This window comes from Abrus precatorius, unplaced genomic scaffold (assembly GCF_003935025.1).
Source record: "Abrus precatorius isolate BTA unplaced genomic scaffold, Abrus_2018 Scaffold2, whole genome shotgun sequence".
In the NCBI taxonomy this organism is placed as follows: Eukaryota; Viridiplantae; Streptophyta; class Magnoliopsida; order Fabales; family Fabaceae; genus Abrus; species Abrus precatorius.
The window spans coordinates 23,976,167-23,992,340 of record NW_020874362.1 but is presented as its reverse complement, the minus strand read 5'-3'; the positions used below and the strand labels follow the sequence as shown (position 1 = coordinate 23,992,340).

Here is a 16,174-nt window from a genome sequence, read left to right as displayed (position 1 = left end):
TCTACTTACTAAATGTTAATTGAAAGATTATTTGGTATTGGAATAGATTTAGATGGAGTATGAAATTATTTTAAGAAGAAAGAAAAAGATGAAAATGAACAGTAAGTCAGTGTGAACAGTAAATTCAGCATGAACAGTAAATCTGACGTAAACAGTAAAGTTGGCGTGAACAATACCAATTTTTTTTTTTCAAAATTTTGCCTATAAATAAGGAGTCTTGCATGAAATTTTCATTTCTTTATACTTTTCAAAGGTTCTAGAGAGACCCAAGGTCATATACCACCATTTTTTATCATATTAAACGCTCCTAAACTTAGATTTCTCACTAGACCTGAGATTCAACGTCTATCCTGAAAATCTGAAGTAAGTTTCTATAAGTTTGAAATTAGATTTACTGCTCGTTTTTTTTTTCTTCTTCTCTTATAAATAATTGATGATATCTTAAGAGAAACTTCGTTGTAGAGATAAATTTTTTGTGGATCTTGTCTTAAAACAAGTAATATTCGATAGATCTGTTGTGAATCGTTGTTCTAAGATAAGGGAAGCTTACTTTAACTATTAAACAATGTTTGGAACAATTTGGTATGTTATTACAAGAAGTTTTGAGATGATTTTGTCAGATCACTTGAATAAAAGCTATTTTTTATATTGTAACTGCTGTTAATTGATTTAAAATACTGAGATTCGGCTAAAATATTATGAATTATTTTAGCTGCGCTAAGCTATTGAGAATATGATTTTGTCTGTGCTGCATCATATTGAGATATATGACTTGCGTCACTAAAGAGCTGAGTTACACGTTTAAGTGGGTAGACATGTAACGATAAAGCATGCTGAGCTGTGTTGTGTTGTGCTGTTTGGATCTAGATACCGGAATAGGTTGCTCTCGAACCGGCTTGATTTCTTTTGGATTACTTAGGTTGTGAAACCAGTTGGAACTGTTTTCATGTTGTGCATTAGATGGGCTGAGAATGCATAGGGCTGTTGCTGTGTGTAATAATTTACTATATATATGATTTTTCTTTTGTAAGTTCATCCTTGCATTTCTGTCTATGCTGTTGTGTGCATATATATTGCGATGATCATACGGTAGTATGTGAGCAGATGTAGCAGGTGTTGCATCTATATGGAGAAGTGTTAGAAGGCTAGAGTCAAGTAATTTTGCAATAAACTACTTTTTCTTATATTTTGAGACCTCATATAGAGGAAGTTATGTAGTATAATTTTTGTGTATTTTAAGTATTACGAACTAAATGTAATATTATGTTGTTCTATTGGATATTATTGTAGTTAGGAAATATAATAGAGGTAAAAGGACCGTATATTAATTTAATAGGAACAGTGTACATATATAGCAGATGTTAGCAATACATGATCCTATGATTAAGGCTAGCATTAAGACATTACAGGTAAATAGAGTAACAAATAATGTTGATAACTATTGACTGGTAATCACACTAATTACAATAATTGACATAGTCAAAGGTAATATTGGATCCACACATCAAGGGATCTTGTCTCTAATTCCCTCTTCAAACTGATGGGTGAGAGAGTCACCCTATGTTTGTCTCTGAGTTGGTTGAATCGTGTATGAGTTGATGCTTTAGTGAGGCAGTCAGCAACTTGATCAGCTGATAGGACATAAGCTACAACAATCTTATTCTGTAATTCTTGATCTTTGATGTAGTGTACATCAATTTCAATGTGTTTGGATCGAGCATGCATAATTGGATTCGAAGCTAATGCCTTGGCACTCAAATTATCACACCACAATGTTATTTTTCTAGGCAGAGGGAGTTTCAACTCATTAAGGAGAGAACGTGTCTGACTACCTTTTGCTTCTTTGAGGACCAAGAGAGAAGTGTTACACCAAGAAAGACACATTGACCAGCCATGGACTTTCTGTCATCCACACTTGTGGCCTAGTCTGCATTTGAGAATCCTGTTAAGTCTAAGTTAGTGGATGGTTTAATGTGTAGGCAATGGTGAATGGTACCTTGAAGATGCCTTAGTACTCTTTTGATGCCTTGCTAGTGATCTATAGTGGGAGAGCTCATGAATTTGCTAAGCTTATTTACTGAGAATCCTATGATAGCCCTTGTGTTTGTTAAGTATTGCAGTGCTCCAATAGCTTGTTAGAACATGGTTGGGTCTTGTAATTTCTCCCTTTTAGTTGTAAATTGTCTACTAGTTACCATAGGTATTGGACAAGGTGAAGCATTTGCCATTTTGAATTTCCTCAGGATGTCCCCTATGTACTTTGATTGTTTCAAGTACATACTAGTTACATCTCTTTGAAATTCTATAACTAAGAAGTAGTGCAAGTGACCAAGGTCCTTAAGGGAAAACACAATGTTGAGTTGTTTGATGAAGGACTCTAAAAATTTGGTGTTGTTCCCTGTGACAATTATATCATCCACATATATAAGTAGGAAGGTAATGTGATATGTACCTCTTAGAGTGAAGAGCAAGGAATCACTTTTCATGTTCTTGAAACCCCAGCTGAGTAAGGCATTTTTTAGGCTGTCAAACAGGCTCTTAAAGCTTATTTCAACCCATAGATTGCCTTAGATAACTTACAAACATGATCGGGTTTAGTTAAGTCTATAAAACTCTCTGGTTGATACATAAACACAGTTTCTTTGAGGTATCTATTAAGAAATGCATTGTTTATGTCCAGTTGTTTGACCTCCCAGTTGTAATGTATTGCAATTGTGAGTATTATTCGAATTATACTAGCCTTGACAACTGGACTGAAGGTTTCTTCATAGTCTAACCCAGCTCTTTGTTGAAACTCTTTTGCAATTAATCTTGCCTTTCTCCTTTCAATTGTGCCATCTTCTTTGTACTTGGTCTTGAAGACCTATTTAGAGTCAATGTTCTCTTGGCCTCAATATGGTACCAAATGCCAGGTTTGATTTGACATAAGGGCCTTATATTCATTGTCCATAGCTTTCTTTCCACTGTGGTCTTATGAGTGTTTCTTTGGCATTTTCTGGTTCCTTCTCATATGTGCAAGTTTCAACTAATCTAACATATGGCTTCTTTGGCTTGTGAATTCCAGCCTTGATTCTAGTCAAGTGGTTGTTGATGTTTGTGCTTAGTTCAGAAAAGTCTTGATAAGCCCCAACAATTATTTTGGTGGGATCAATGTGATCAAAGATTAGATTATTTCTTGTTGAATCATTTGCAATTTGATCTCTGCTAGGGTCATCAGCCCTTTCAAATAGATTTGCCCATTCTTATTCTTCATCAATCTCAAGTGGATTTGCTGGTTCTGGTTCTTCTTCTTCATCAATATTATTATCATTTGGAAGCATTGTTTCTTCATTATGTGTGGTACCTGCAGCAAACAAAGGAAAAGAGACAGATGGATTTTCAGTTAGTGTTTTTAGGGCCTTTTTGTATTGAGAAAACCATCATGGAATGGAAAAAGCTCCTCATTGAAGACAACATGTCTTAAAATGAAGATTCTTTCATGAGAATTTAGACATTTGTATACTTTGTAGGAGATGTTATAGCCCAAGAACACACATCTGGTTGTGTGAAATTACAGTTTACGCTGATTATAAGGCTTGAGATAGGGATAGCAAACACACCTAAAAGGTTTTAGAGAGCTGTAGTCAGGTTCCTTTCTAAAGAGTAAGGAGTAAGGGCTTTCATTTTGGGTGACTAGAGAGGGTAGCCTATTTATGAGATATACTGCTGTGGAGAATGCTTCCCACCAATAATGTAAGGGCATTTTGGCTTGGGCTAGTAATGTCAGGCCAAATTCAACTATATGCCTGTGTTTTCTCTGAGCCCTACCATTTTGTTGTGATGTGTAAGGGTATGAAATTCTGAATTGTATCCCTACTTTTATTGCATGTTTTTGCATAGCCATCACATTAGATTGTCTTAATTTTCTTATTGAACTGATTTTCTGCCATGCTTTTAAACTGAACAAAGGCATGTGCGGTATCTGATTTTTGTTTCAGAGGGTAAATCCAAGTGAATCGACTAAAGTCATCAATTAAATTAGCATAATATTTGAAACTAGAAGGGGATGTTACTAGTGCAGGGCCCCAGACATCAGTATGAATTGATTCAAGAATTTTCTGAGCATGAGAGGAAGAGGTTTTAAAAGGTAAAAAATGCATTTTTTTCATATTGACAGCCTCACAAAAGTTAAAATAATCGCTAGGTGATACTTTCACGTTACAACTTTTCAAGACTCTATCTAGGACTTTATTATTTGGATGACCAAGTCTTCTATGCCAACTTTCCATGACAGATACATAGACATATGGGTCCCTTTTAGTTCTTGAGAACTAATATAAGCCATCTTAAAGTGTCCTTTTCAGGATTGCCTTCCCTGTCAAATTATCCTTCACAAAGCAGCAATTTGCATCAAATTCAACAAGAATGTTATTATCAGCAGTCAATTTAGACATACTTAATAGATTTTTGGTAATTTTGGGCACATATAAGACATCATGTAAATCCAATGAGTTTAGTTTTGAGGAACCTGAGGCAACAATCTTTAATTTCTCACCACTTCCAACTATTAAGGACTTCTTACCATGATATTCTATCAAATCTTGAAATTTTTCAGTTTGGTGCGTCATATGATTGCTTGCACCACTATCAAAGTACCAATCATAATCTTGAATGGAGTTTTGTGAAGCTAGGAAGGCATTGTGGGTTCCTTGTATATCACTGTTTGCAAAATCCTTTAAGTTTGAGTAGGACTTATCAAACCTATAGTAGCATTTTACTGTTGTGTGCCCAACCTTGTTGCAAACTTGACATATTGGCTTAGACATTCTTCCTCTTCTTCTGCCTCCTCTCCAACCTCTGAATTTAGAGCCTCTATAGTTGCTATTGGAACCTCTCTAGTTGTTGTTTGTGTTGAAATTGTTGCCTTTGTAATCGGTTTTGTGAGCAATATTTGCTTATGCATTCAAAGTTAGGTTGGTGAGGTTATTCAGTTGGTCGAGTCTACTCTCAAAGGTCAACAATTGGGCTTACAAGGAGTAGTTTGATCAGATAGCTTGACCACCATAAGGTTGTATTCAGAATATAAACCATTTAGGGTTTGAATAATTAGATCTGAGTTAGAAATAGGATTGCCTACAAGTTTAAGTTTGTCAACAAGATTTTTCATCTTGACCAGATACTTTTCCATCTTCATCTCTCTTTTTCTAGTGCTATGAAACTCGAATTTAAGGTAAGTGATTCAAGACCTTGTGTGTGCATCGGCTAGACTTTGAGCTTCATCCTAAAGTTGTTTTGAGGTTTCACAGTGCAATAACTAAGTTGCTATTTCAACTGTCATTGAATTCATCAACCATCTAAGGAGTTGTGAGTTGTGGGCCAACTAATCGTCAAAAGCAGGATTGGGCTTTTTGCCTGATTCTACAGAGGTTGTGAACTCTTCAATACACCCCTTTGTCCCTTGCATATATTCATCAAGCCTGCAACCTTTGACAATAGAGAGCACCAAGGATTTCCATAGTGGATAGTTGTCTTTGTCCAGTTTGACAGACAAAATGGATGGGAGATCATTTTTGTTCTTTGAATCTGCAACGGATACCATGGTTTGTATTGGATCAAGAGCCTTCAAGGCTTAAGCGCTCTGATGCCAAGTTAGGAAATATAATGGAGGTAAAAGAATTGTATATTAATCTGATGGTAACAATGTACATATATAGCAGATGCTAGCAGTACATGATCCTATAATTAAGGCTAGCATTAAGACATTACAAGTAAATAGAGTAACAAATAATGTTGATAACCATTGATTGATAATCACACTAATTACAATAATTGACATAGTCAAAGGTAATATTGGATCCACACATCAAGAGATCTTGTCTCTAATTGTTGTAAAGAACTTTGTTTATTTTTAATGAAAAATGAATTTTATACTTATATTCTCTAATATTTATCGTGAATTTTATACTTATATTCTCTAATATTTATCTATCTTAAATAAGTAAGTGGTGTAGAAATAATGTTCTTAGTTCTTTATAAAAAGGGATCATGACAAGCCTTATTCTTTGTCGAACACAAGGCTACATTTTAAGGAGATTTGGGGGATCGCGAAAGGATTCTCATTAAAAAGGCCATATTTCAAGCATTTTGAACAACATATAAGTCGACCCATTTTTGGTTGAAAAAAGGGTGACCTTTCGAGGAAATTTTGAAGATTTTCAAGACCCTAGATTGATAGTACCAAAATTGATTGAAAAATAGAAACTGATGGAAAAATTATTCTAAGTTCACAAGATTGAATGAGATCTCAGATTCCCCTCAAAATTCGTCAAAAACAAAGGATGACAAGAAAATTATTCTAAGTCCACAAGAGTTTTTGACAAGTTTCATCACAATTGTCAAAACATAACAAGAAATTTATTTTAAGGCCAAGATGCAAGGTAGAGTCCAGGAAGTGAGGAAACGTAACGAAAAATCACAAGGCTCGACAAAGTTTAAAGCTATTACCAGCAGTTACCACCAATTGAAGGTCATAGACATGAAGAAAAGATCCTGGGCAGAGATGATCGTGGATAACAACTGTTATTAAGAAGTTACAATCATAAGCAATAGATAATAGGCAGCAGTGGTTAAAGACGCACAAGAAGCAGTTATCAGAAAGTGCCCTGTTCGGAGGGCAAGCGTACCCATCGAAAAATAATAAAGGGTTTTTAAATTAAGTTCTCGAAATATCGTCCTACAAGGATTGATTTCTAATTACTAATAATTTTCTAATTCAATTGTTTAAGCTTCAAAAATACGATATTAATTAAAAACAAGAATTTATAAAATCAATTATAAAACGAGGAGTAAGGAATACAATGCACGTCTTGGTTAAACTTATCGGAGAGGAACCTAGGGTATATGGGTTTTCTCATTCAATCCTTTATTTTATTTTTCTGTTTAACTCTAAATCTCATTTCCTTGTGATTACCAATAATTCATACGAATACTATTAATACCCAATGGTCATGCAATATTAATATTCTTTTCTCTAAATTAACACCCCCAATGGTCATGCAAGACGTCAATTTGAGAAAGCTTAAGGAACCTATGAACTTGTTAATTTAATAATGATTAGAAGAGAAAAATTAGTTTGATCTACCTAATCCCTTGTCTCGTTTTATCTTATAGATCTATTAATTAATCGAGGTACGATCGTCTAACGATGTAATTAAGTAGGGTTAAGAGTGAGATGCGATAGGATAAATTCTAATCACGAAACAGAAATCGAATTAAGATTCAAACATCAAAATCTCATAAATTTATAAATAACAATCCCCATAGCTCTAGCTATGGATTTAGTTACTCATGTTGAAAGAAAGATCTAAAACAATCAATAACATATCCATAATGGAGAGAAATAGCAAACTAGACTATGAGATGAATCTTCCGTCTTCAAGTATGGTCACTTGAAGCTCCAGTTTCTGCCTAGAGTATGCTAAGGATCCGTGCAAGAGAGGCGAAAATGATCAAAACCTAGAAGGACTAAGGTTGTGTGTAAAGTGGTGTTCAAAAGATGCCTTGGATGATGCCTTTTCCCCCCTATTTATAGAGTTTGAACTCCTTTAAAATTGTAAGACTGAGTTCCCGCAAAAGAGCACAGTTGTGCACCACAATACAGCACGGTCGTGCATTCATTCGAAGCACCCCTGTGCTTATTGTTGTAGGACTCTAACCTTCATCCAGTTGGGTCCAATATGCACCAAAATTCACTTCAGGCTTCCTTCTACCAAACTGCGCAATCAATATATAAATTTGTGTAAAATTCCAATGAAGTAAAGGTCAAATATGAATATTTTATGGCTGTAAATAAGACCAAATTACAGACTTATCATGCCCACGAAAGAAGAAGAGCAGTTGAGGAGCATTGCCTATAAATATTACGAAACTTCACATTTCTGGGGGATTTTTAGCACTATACATCTGCACCCAAACTCTCTGCACGTTGAAACTCTGCACCGAGTCAGACACCATCTACCGAGAGACTCACGATCATTGTTATTCATTGTAAAGAGTTGTAAGTTATTTTCTTGTACATTTATTTTACTGCAATTTGTTTCCAGTTTCCAGATTCATTTTACGTCTTATATTCCTACAATTACGTCGTTATTTAATACATTTTTGTAAAAACTTCAACGTTCAGTTGTGTTCTATTTTGATTATTATTTACTATTCTTGCTTTAGTATTTGGTTTACGTCGTCAATTTCATTATCACATTAATAACACACTTAAAAAAAATTCAAAGAAGACCTAAAATTCAGTTCCTAGATTGATCTTAAATTTATTTGTTTACAATTTGCAATTTTTACTATAAACAACTATAAAAAAAAGAATATAAGATGATTCAATGGTTTAATTGATCAATTTATATTCTATTAAAATATAATAATTTTTATTGATCCAATCATTAAATTATAATTATATATTACCTAAATTATTTTTTATTAAATTTTATGAAAATTGAACATCTGCAATATTGTTATCAAAGTGATCTTTATTTTCATATTTTTATTGCATTAATTTTAATATATATGAATATAAATATGGTATTAAATAATTTTTAATTAATTCTAAATTTTATACATATAATTTATACAATTAAAATTTTAATTTTATATATATATATATATATATATATATATATATATACACGCACTCAAATTATACCCATATATGTTACATTTATCTTATTCAATATTTTTAGGGTTTGGGGTTTTTATTGAATAATTTATTTGTAAAACTCTAAAAAAATTTATGAATTCAAAATTAGTTAATACTTTATTATAACTTATATTTTTAAAATATATAAAAATAGAAATTTTTATTATACTTTTATGATTGTTTAATTTTGGTAAAATTATTTTTTATATTAAGTTAGTATACACTAGTATAATTTGATAAAAATATTTTCAAAGTAGTAATTTATTATAAATAATATAATTCAATCTTAAAATTAAAGAATCCAACTTCTTATAATACATATAGAACAATATTAATAACGTGTAATACATTTTTTAATGTATATTTTATTATAGATTAAAAATTATGTGATCGAGATTCATGAAATTTAAAAATAAAAATATAAAAGCTTGTAAAGACCTAATTTAGTCATGACCTTACGTAAGATATAATTTTAACAGATAAAAAGAAAAAACTCACCTTCCATCGTAGTTTGTTGTTGCGCATTTTGCGATATCCATTTGTATTTTCTATGCATACACAGGGAGACTATAGTGGGTGGAAGATAACCCACCAATTAAGTATGATACAAAAGCTTTGTATTTTCTTTCACTTTGTACAGTTTATATATGTAATGAAACGGTGGAAACTCATGATAAAGATATCTAATGTTTTAGAAAATTGGTGACAAGATTAATACCCATTTATGCATTATGGTCTATTGGAGGATGATATTTTTATCATGAAAATGTTTGATATAGACCACTCCTATTTTATGAACCTAGCAAGTCAATTACAGGATGGTTTGATGCTTGAATACGAGGTGAAGTGAAATTTGAAATTGTCCATAAACAAGAGAACGGTGATTGAAGATTAAGCAAGTGGTAGAACTCATAAATGTATGTTAATAAATTAAGAAAATTGTATTAGTTAAAATACAAATTACAGAACTAATATTTGAGTAAGCATAAATCCTAATTAGATTAGAGTTCATAGTTCTTTAGAACAATACTCTGCATTCTCGATCAAGTTAAACAACTTCATAACAAATTATCCTAATGCTATACTATTTCTCTCGTCATATTATTCAAAGAACAATAAAGTATATATCTATTTACACATTATTTAAGCAAATAACTAGAATCTAAAAAATATAGAGAAATAATTTTTCAACCTGTATTTCCAAAATTAAAAAAACACATAAACACATGAACAAAAATGTATTTAAGATTTCAATTATGGGATAAAACTCTCCTTACCTCCATGAGATGATCTGTAAATAGATTTGTAAAAGATATTATCCAAAGACCAAGTTCTTCCTATATATCACAATATAGAGTACTTTTTGAGAAAAAAAGAAAATAAAAAATAGAAATAAGATTAAGAAGTTATGCTACAAGAAACTTACTTGGACTTAAGAGAAAGAGACATCTAAACTCGAATTTGAAAGAGGTTTGAAATTCTCAAGGTGATTTAGCTAAGAAAAGAAGTAAAAGAACAGAAAAAATAGTGAATAAAGGTTACTTAACTTGTAATACAAGTTTAGAACACTACATTTCTTTAAATACCTTTTTTGTCCGCAACTTCTTGTTTGAGCAGAAGTATTCTCAACTAGCAAAAACACCATATAGAAATTTTACACAAGTTTTCTGATAAGCAAAGCCTGGTGCAAAGAGCTCCTCATTTTCCTGTATCCTCTCGCCTAAATAAGAGAACATTTAAGACGATATTGTCTATTATCGTCTAAGTAAGGCTCATCTCGTTTGAGTGAAATTAAATTATAGTGAGTAATATAGCTCAATCTTACTCAAGCGAAACTTCCCACATCTTTCAAAATTTAAATTTCTTTATTTTAAAAACAAAATATAATGAATTGCAAAAGTAAAAAAAATAAAGGTGTTACATTCACTGTCATAACAACAACTATTATTGATACCTAGGCTTTGGTACTTATATTTATTATTTGAAACATATAAGTTATACTTATATTATTATCACATATACGTTAATATTTTTGTTGTTTTTTTATTTGAATTTGTAGATATTCAAAAATACTAATCCATTACCTGAAGAAAGTTATTGACGTTCAAAAACATAGGACAAAGTTTGTTTTATATATTACTAGTTGATGAACTATTTTGGAACATGCAATGTGTATACAATTTATAGGATATAGTTGATTTTTTTTTTTCAATTTTAAACTACACATTGTACAAAATACAATAACAATTGAATTTTACATAAATTAAATGTAAATTGTGTAGCATAGTTGTTATGAATGAATCTTTGTATTTGTCTATCAAAATCAGGTATAATGTAAAAAAAAAATCATATTTTAAAAAAATTACATTAGTTCTACTTTAACTAATCAAATTAAAATTAGAGTCAATATGGAATGTAACATTTTACATTAGTTGTACCACAATAATTTAGATCAGTTATGATGCAATGAATGTAGAAAATATACACTTTCTATATCAATAAGATGTAGAACCTATATAAAATATGTGCACTTTGTAAAATATATTAATTTTTTACGTTAGTTATAATAGAATCGATATAAAAAATACTAGCAAATGTAAAATATTTTCATTTATTTTATTGCTCAGATCTATGTTGATTCTTTAACTTATGTAAAAATTTATTTTTAATTGATATAAAGAGCTGTTTATGAACTATTACCCCATTAAATGCACATTTCTTTAGCACATTAAATTGAACCTGATTCCAAGTTAACCACATTATCTTATTTATTTCATTGGCATTTTTCTTATTAATTCCAAGTAAAATTTATATCTTCAATAATTTAATATGATAAACATTGGAATATACCAAAACCACCAAAATACAAATTAAAATACTCCCTTGCTTAATTTTACATATTGCAATTCCAATCCACCGCCTCCATTCGTCTGATCACCGTATTCAAAATTTTGAATTGTTTTTCTCTTACCTAAAATCAAAATCTCAACAAAGATTATATATTTTATTATTGGTTAAAAAATAAATATTAAAAAATTTATCATGACAATTTATTAAATAATTTAACATTTAAATATTGAAAGATAAACTTGAAAAATATTACAATAATTTTAATTAATTTTGAATGACTTTGTGTTAAAATTTGCTTTAGGTGTAAACATTAAAACGTACAAGTATTATTAATGCTTAAAAGTGCATATTTCCATTGGTTGTACACTCTAACTTGGAAAAAGAAATTTCCCTGTTACGCAAATATTATACGAGGTATAGTTGCAAGTCATGGAATAAGGCACTGGTAAAATTGGTGACTACTGGCGTAAAGATTATGAGAAGAATCACAACTACAAGACACTACAAAATTATTGTAAGAAAAAATGAGCAGAAGAACATGAAGGGGAACGTGATCAACGAGACTCGACAACGCTACTAATTCCCCAGTACTAGAATGATGGGAACTCAATTTGCGATCCACATTTGCCTTTAGGGAACACAGGGCATTCGATGAAGTCAGCTCCAGAGGTGTCCACACACAAGTAAACTTGATAAAGCTGGTTGTTACGTGAAGAGTCCACATTGCACTCGATATATGGAGTATAACCAATTGCATCTTTTATAGCTCCCTTGATGCTGCTTAGGCTGTAAGACTCCCCATCTGGTTGGATCCCTGTCACCAAATGCATGTTTTTCAGCAAAAGGTCCAAGCATTGCCAAATTATATAGCCAATTTCTTTTGGGTTCTTATAATTAAGTAGGTAAATAACCTAGACTAAAGAAATTAAGATAGTGTATTGAAAATTGTATCAACATTTTATGGACAAAATTTCGTTAGTCCACCTAAGATGAGGTTATTTACTTCATGCGATAACTTTAAAATAAGCTTTATTTTGAAGTTACACATTTAATGAAAATCACACTTTTAAATAAAAATATGATTCTTATTAATATCGGCACTTACTTTAATTATATTTAACAGTTTAAAACAAAAAAAAATAAAATACTAAACCAGTTTTGATTCCGTAATGTACCTGCATTTGTAAGTGCTCGGAGGAGGTTAGCTCTTTGCTTCAAATTGAGAGCTGCTTCAAAATAGTCATGTTGCTTGAGGATTGACTCGGAGCAAGTGCCATGCTTCTCCCATTCGTGGGTCCAGAATTGGATCCCATTGCCACTTGGGCATGCTAGCGTTGGCCAATTCCTCTGCAAGCTGCTCGTGAGGTCTGATATCTGTCACCATATATATAATTTTACTTATTAATGCCAGTGGCAAATTAAGCGTCAAATAAACACCACATTGAACTGAAGTGTGAAAGAATCCTCTTTTCTTTATTATTTTAAGCTTTTCTTTGCTTAGCAGTTGTCCCATGAATATTTAATTGAAGGTTATAAAAAAGGTTAAAAGTTTGTATAAAGAAACATGAAAAGGGTAAGAGGTGACATTTCTGTTGCATTTAGTCTCCAACAGAACGTGAGCACCCGAAACTATGTCTTGCGGGGGAAATTGAAAAAAGGATTACATTCTATAAAGTTTTAATTGGATGAAGCGATTTTTTATTTTTTTTAGCTTGTGGACTATGGGGCTTGGTGGAACGAGAATTTATCTTGATTCAAAAGGACCAAGCAAGTGGAGCATGATTTCAAAATAGATTTTAGTTACCTAGCAAATGATAAAATGCGATTTCGAAGACTACCAAAATCGCAATTTCACATCACAGTTGTGGTCACCGATAGTAATTTGGTGGAGAAAAGATAGAAAAAATGTATTACCATCCTTGCAATATATGTATCATTTATTTGTAGATTGAACAAATTATGTAACTTTGTCCAATAAAAAGTGAATTTTGCAGACTGTTAAGTCTTAATGATCAAATCAAGGCTATAATTGATGTAGAATGACGTACCTGAGATTGCTGAAAACGATTGTTAGGATCACAGTTAGACGGGTAAGAGCCATCTTTGTTATTAGGCCAAAGCCCATGAATGCCAAAATCTGCAGCGGGTTTCCCAGTTGTTGGGTAGCAACAGCTGTTTTGTGTGTCACAGTATGATCCAGGCCACTGCATAGCAAATAATTAAAAAACAATACATTTTGTTAAAAAAATAATAAAAAAAGTTTACTAGCAGAATGAATGACCACAATTACACTAATGTTTTACAATAGACACTCTCTAACCTGCTGAACAAAGTAGTAGAAATCGAAATCCTGTGAAACACAGAGAACCGACAAATACAGAAGTAGTAAAAGCTTGATGGACATGGAACCTTGGGACTCCATTTTTGCCCCTATTTTAATAATTATTTTCAGAAAATTTGGTGGGGTTTGGACTATGATTCTTTGGTTTATATTAAATGGAAGGCACAGCTATGGAATGGTGATGGTGGATTGTGAATTTATAGATATGAAAGGGGAATAATGTGAACAGGTGAGGGAGAATGGAGTATCAAAGATAGCATTCACTGCTCAACAATCTTAATCAGCCTAACATGGTTTATGTGCAAAACTATTAGAGAAGAAGTTAGCGACATGTCGGTTGCCCTATTTGTTTCTTTTAATAGCCCCAATACAATGAATTGGAGAGAAACCAGTATTTGTGTAGTTTATAATAATGATAGATGGGGACACTGCATTCACATTTGAGACCAAAAATAAATAGTGGCAGAATGAGACGAAAAAATCCAGTGTTTTGTTTTTTGGAGGGAGGTGTTAAATGATCCTTTGGACTGCTGCAAAGAAGCCCACAAAAGAAGAAGCTCTGTTCAAATGCGTTCACACACATTATTGACCAAACCAAAATGCGTTCCCAAGTAAAATAGCTCTTAAAGTCTGTCTTGTACACCTGAATGGAAGAGGAAAATTGTTCTTCTACACTGAGGAGAAGCATTGAAGTGGCTATTTCTTTTTACATTGCAATTGGGGTTGTCAGCGACAATTTCAGTTTTACACTTGAGATAATGAGACCAAAACATCAATGTTCATTGATTACATGAAATTATACGTACCAGTTAATTTAGTTTTCGAATTTGGACTTTAAAATTATTAAAAAATTGTTTATTTTAGTCGTTGATTTTATAAGCACCCATTAATTTATTTTTTTAAATTAAAATAGTTCTTAAAATTATTAATGTGACGGGCTAAATGTCGACATGGTTCCGAAGTAATCACTCATGTTATAAGAAAAATTATCTTATGTCAATCTAAGTTATTTTTTTTTAATTTTTTTTTTTTTTGAGTCTTACGTCAAAATATTACAGTTGCCGATTGTTGAGGTTGCATAATTGTTTTCTTACTTTTTCTTGATTATTTAGTTGTTTGAATTGAGTTCAAGCTAAACTGGCTGATTTTTTTTATAGATTTATGGCAGTTTTTTTTATTTCAAAAAATAAATTGATGGATATAGGAACTAATATAATTAATTTCTAATATTTAATGAATAATGTGTTCATAATTTTATAAATTAAAATGATGGATTTATAATAATTTTAATGAGTATTTTTTTTTACAACTTCAAGGATTTAAATACTCAATGTTTATTTCATAATTTGGATCCTGATCTGGGCTTGTGCCGCATGGGTCCACTTGGTCTCGGACGGTGACAATATTTGGTATTTTGGATCCTCAGAACTCCTCACGTTTGGGCCAGTTTTTAAATTTCACAGATGTCTGTCATTCTCATTATTACGAGTTCCTTTTGAACCTTTATTTGAAGTGAAGCTCGTTAGAGAGTGAGTGATAAAAAAAATTAGAAAACAAACGTGACTCGTTTAAAAAACCATTTTATATTACGATTTAGCTTAGAACACTAGAAATATGCATTGTAAACACAAAAACTGAGTGTCAAAGCAAAAAAAATAAAATTTAAGAACAAATTTTTTTAATTTTCTAGTGTTGTTATTCAATTAAAATTAAAACTTTACTCTAACAATTTATGAATTAAAGATTGCCACATATTATTAACGTGAAATTATGATTTTAATTTAAAAAAACAACAAAAAATATTTATAGTATTATATCTAAGTTATATATATATATATATATATATATATATATATATATATATATACACTTGTATTTTAAGTTAATAGCATTCACCTTGAGAGTGAATGGTGAGTTCCATGCGTGAGATCCGTCATTTATCCAAAATATACCTCAAATATTTTTAATAGAGAATTAATAGTGTAGTTTTTTATTTTTGAGATGTATTTATTTTTAAATGAAGGAAAATATAATTTTAGGAATATTCCTAAAAACAACCTAAAGAGGTTGGTCAAGGGGAATAATACAAGGTCTTCTAAGTAAGTTTGAGTTTTCACTCGTAGAGTGAGGTAAATGTAAATATTATATGAATTTATTTTAATATATTTTTGTATATATTAAATATTTTGTTGTGTTAAGTTAATTTTTCATTATATTCAAATAAAATAATATAATATATATTATATATATATAAAATAATGGTTCAGAGGATAAAAAATTTATTTACAGGTAAAGCCCATTTT

The 16,174-nt window shown here is 31.2% G+C and overlaps 1 protein-coding gene across 1 annotated transcript; it reads right to left on the bottom strand.

Annotated features, from left to right (window-relative positions):
* Positions 1-11,968: 11,968 nt before the first annotated feature.
* On the bottom strand, positions 11,969-14,245 carry LOC113858868 (extracellular ribonuclease LE-like). The gene is made up of 4 exons (XM_027491653.1): positions 13,851-14,245; positions 13,579-13,734; positions 12,706-12,904; positions 11,969-12,344 (listed from the first exon to the last, which is right to left on the bottom strand). Exons 1-4 carry the CDS (start codon positions 13,950-13,952, stop codon positions 12,121-12,123), a joined length of 681 nt encoding a protein of 226 aa, XP_027347454.1. The 5' UTR covers positions 13,953-14,245; the 3' UTR covers positions 11,969-12,120.
* Positions 14,246-16,174: the final 1,929 nt, after the last annotated feature.

Coding starts and splice junctions, on each gene's coding strand:
- LOC113858868 (XM_027491653.1), bottom strand. CDS start 13,952: ATGGAGTCCCAAGGTTCCATGTCCATCAAGCTTTTACTACTTCTGTAT. Junction 13,735..13,850: donor TCTACTACTTTGTTCAGCAG/GTTAGAGAGTGT, acceptor TTTGCTATGCAG/TGGCCTGGATCATACTGTGA. Junction 12,345..12,705: donor CCGAGCACTTACAAATGCAG/GTACATTACGGA, acceptor ATTTGGTGACAG/GGATCCAACCAGATGGGGAG.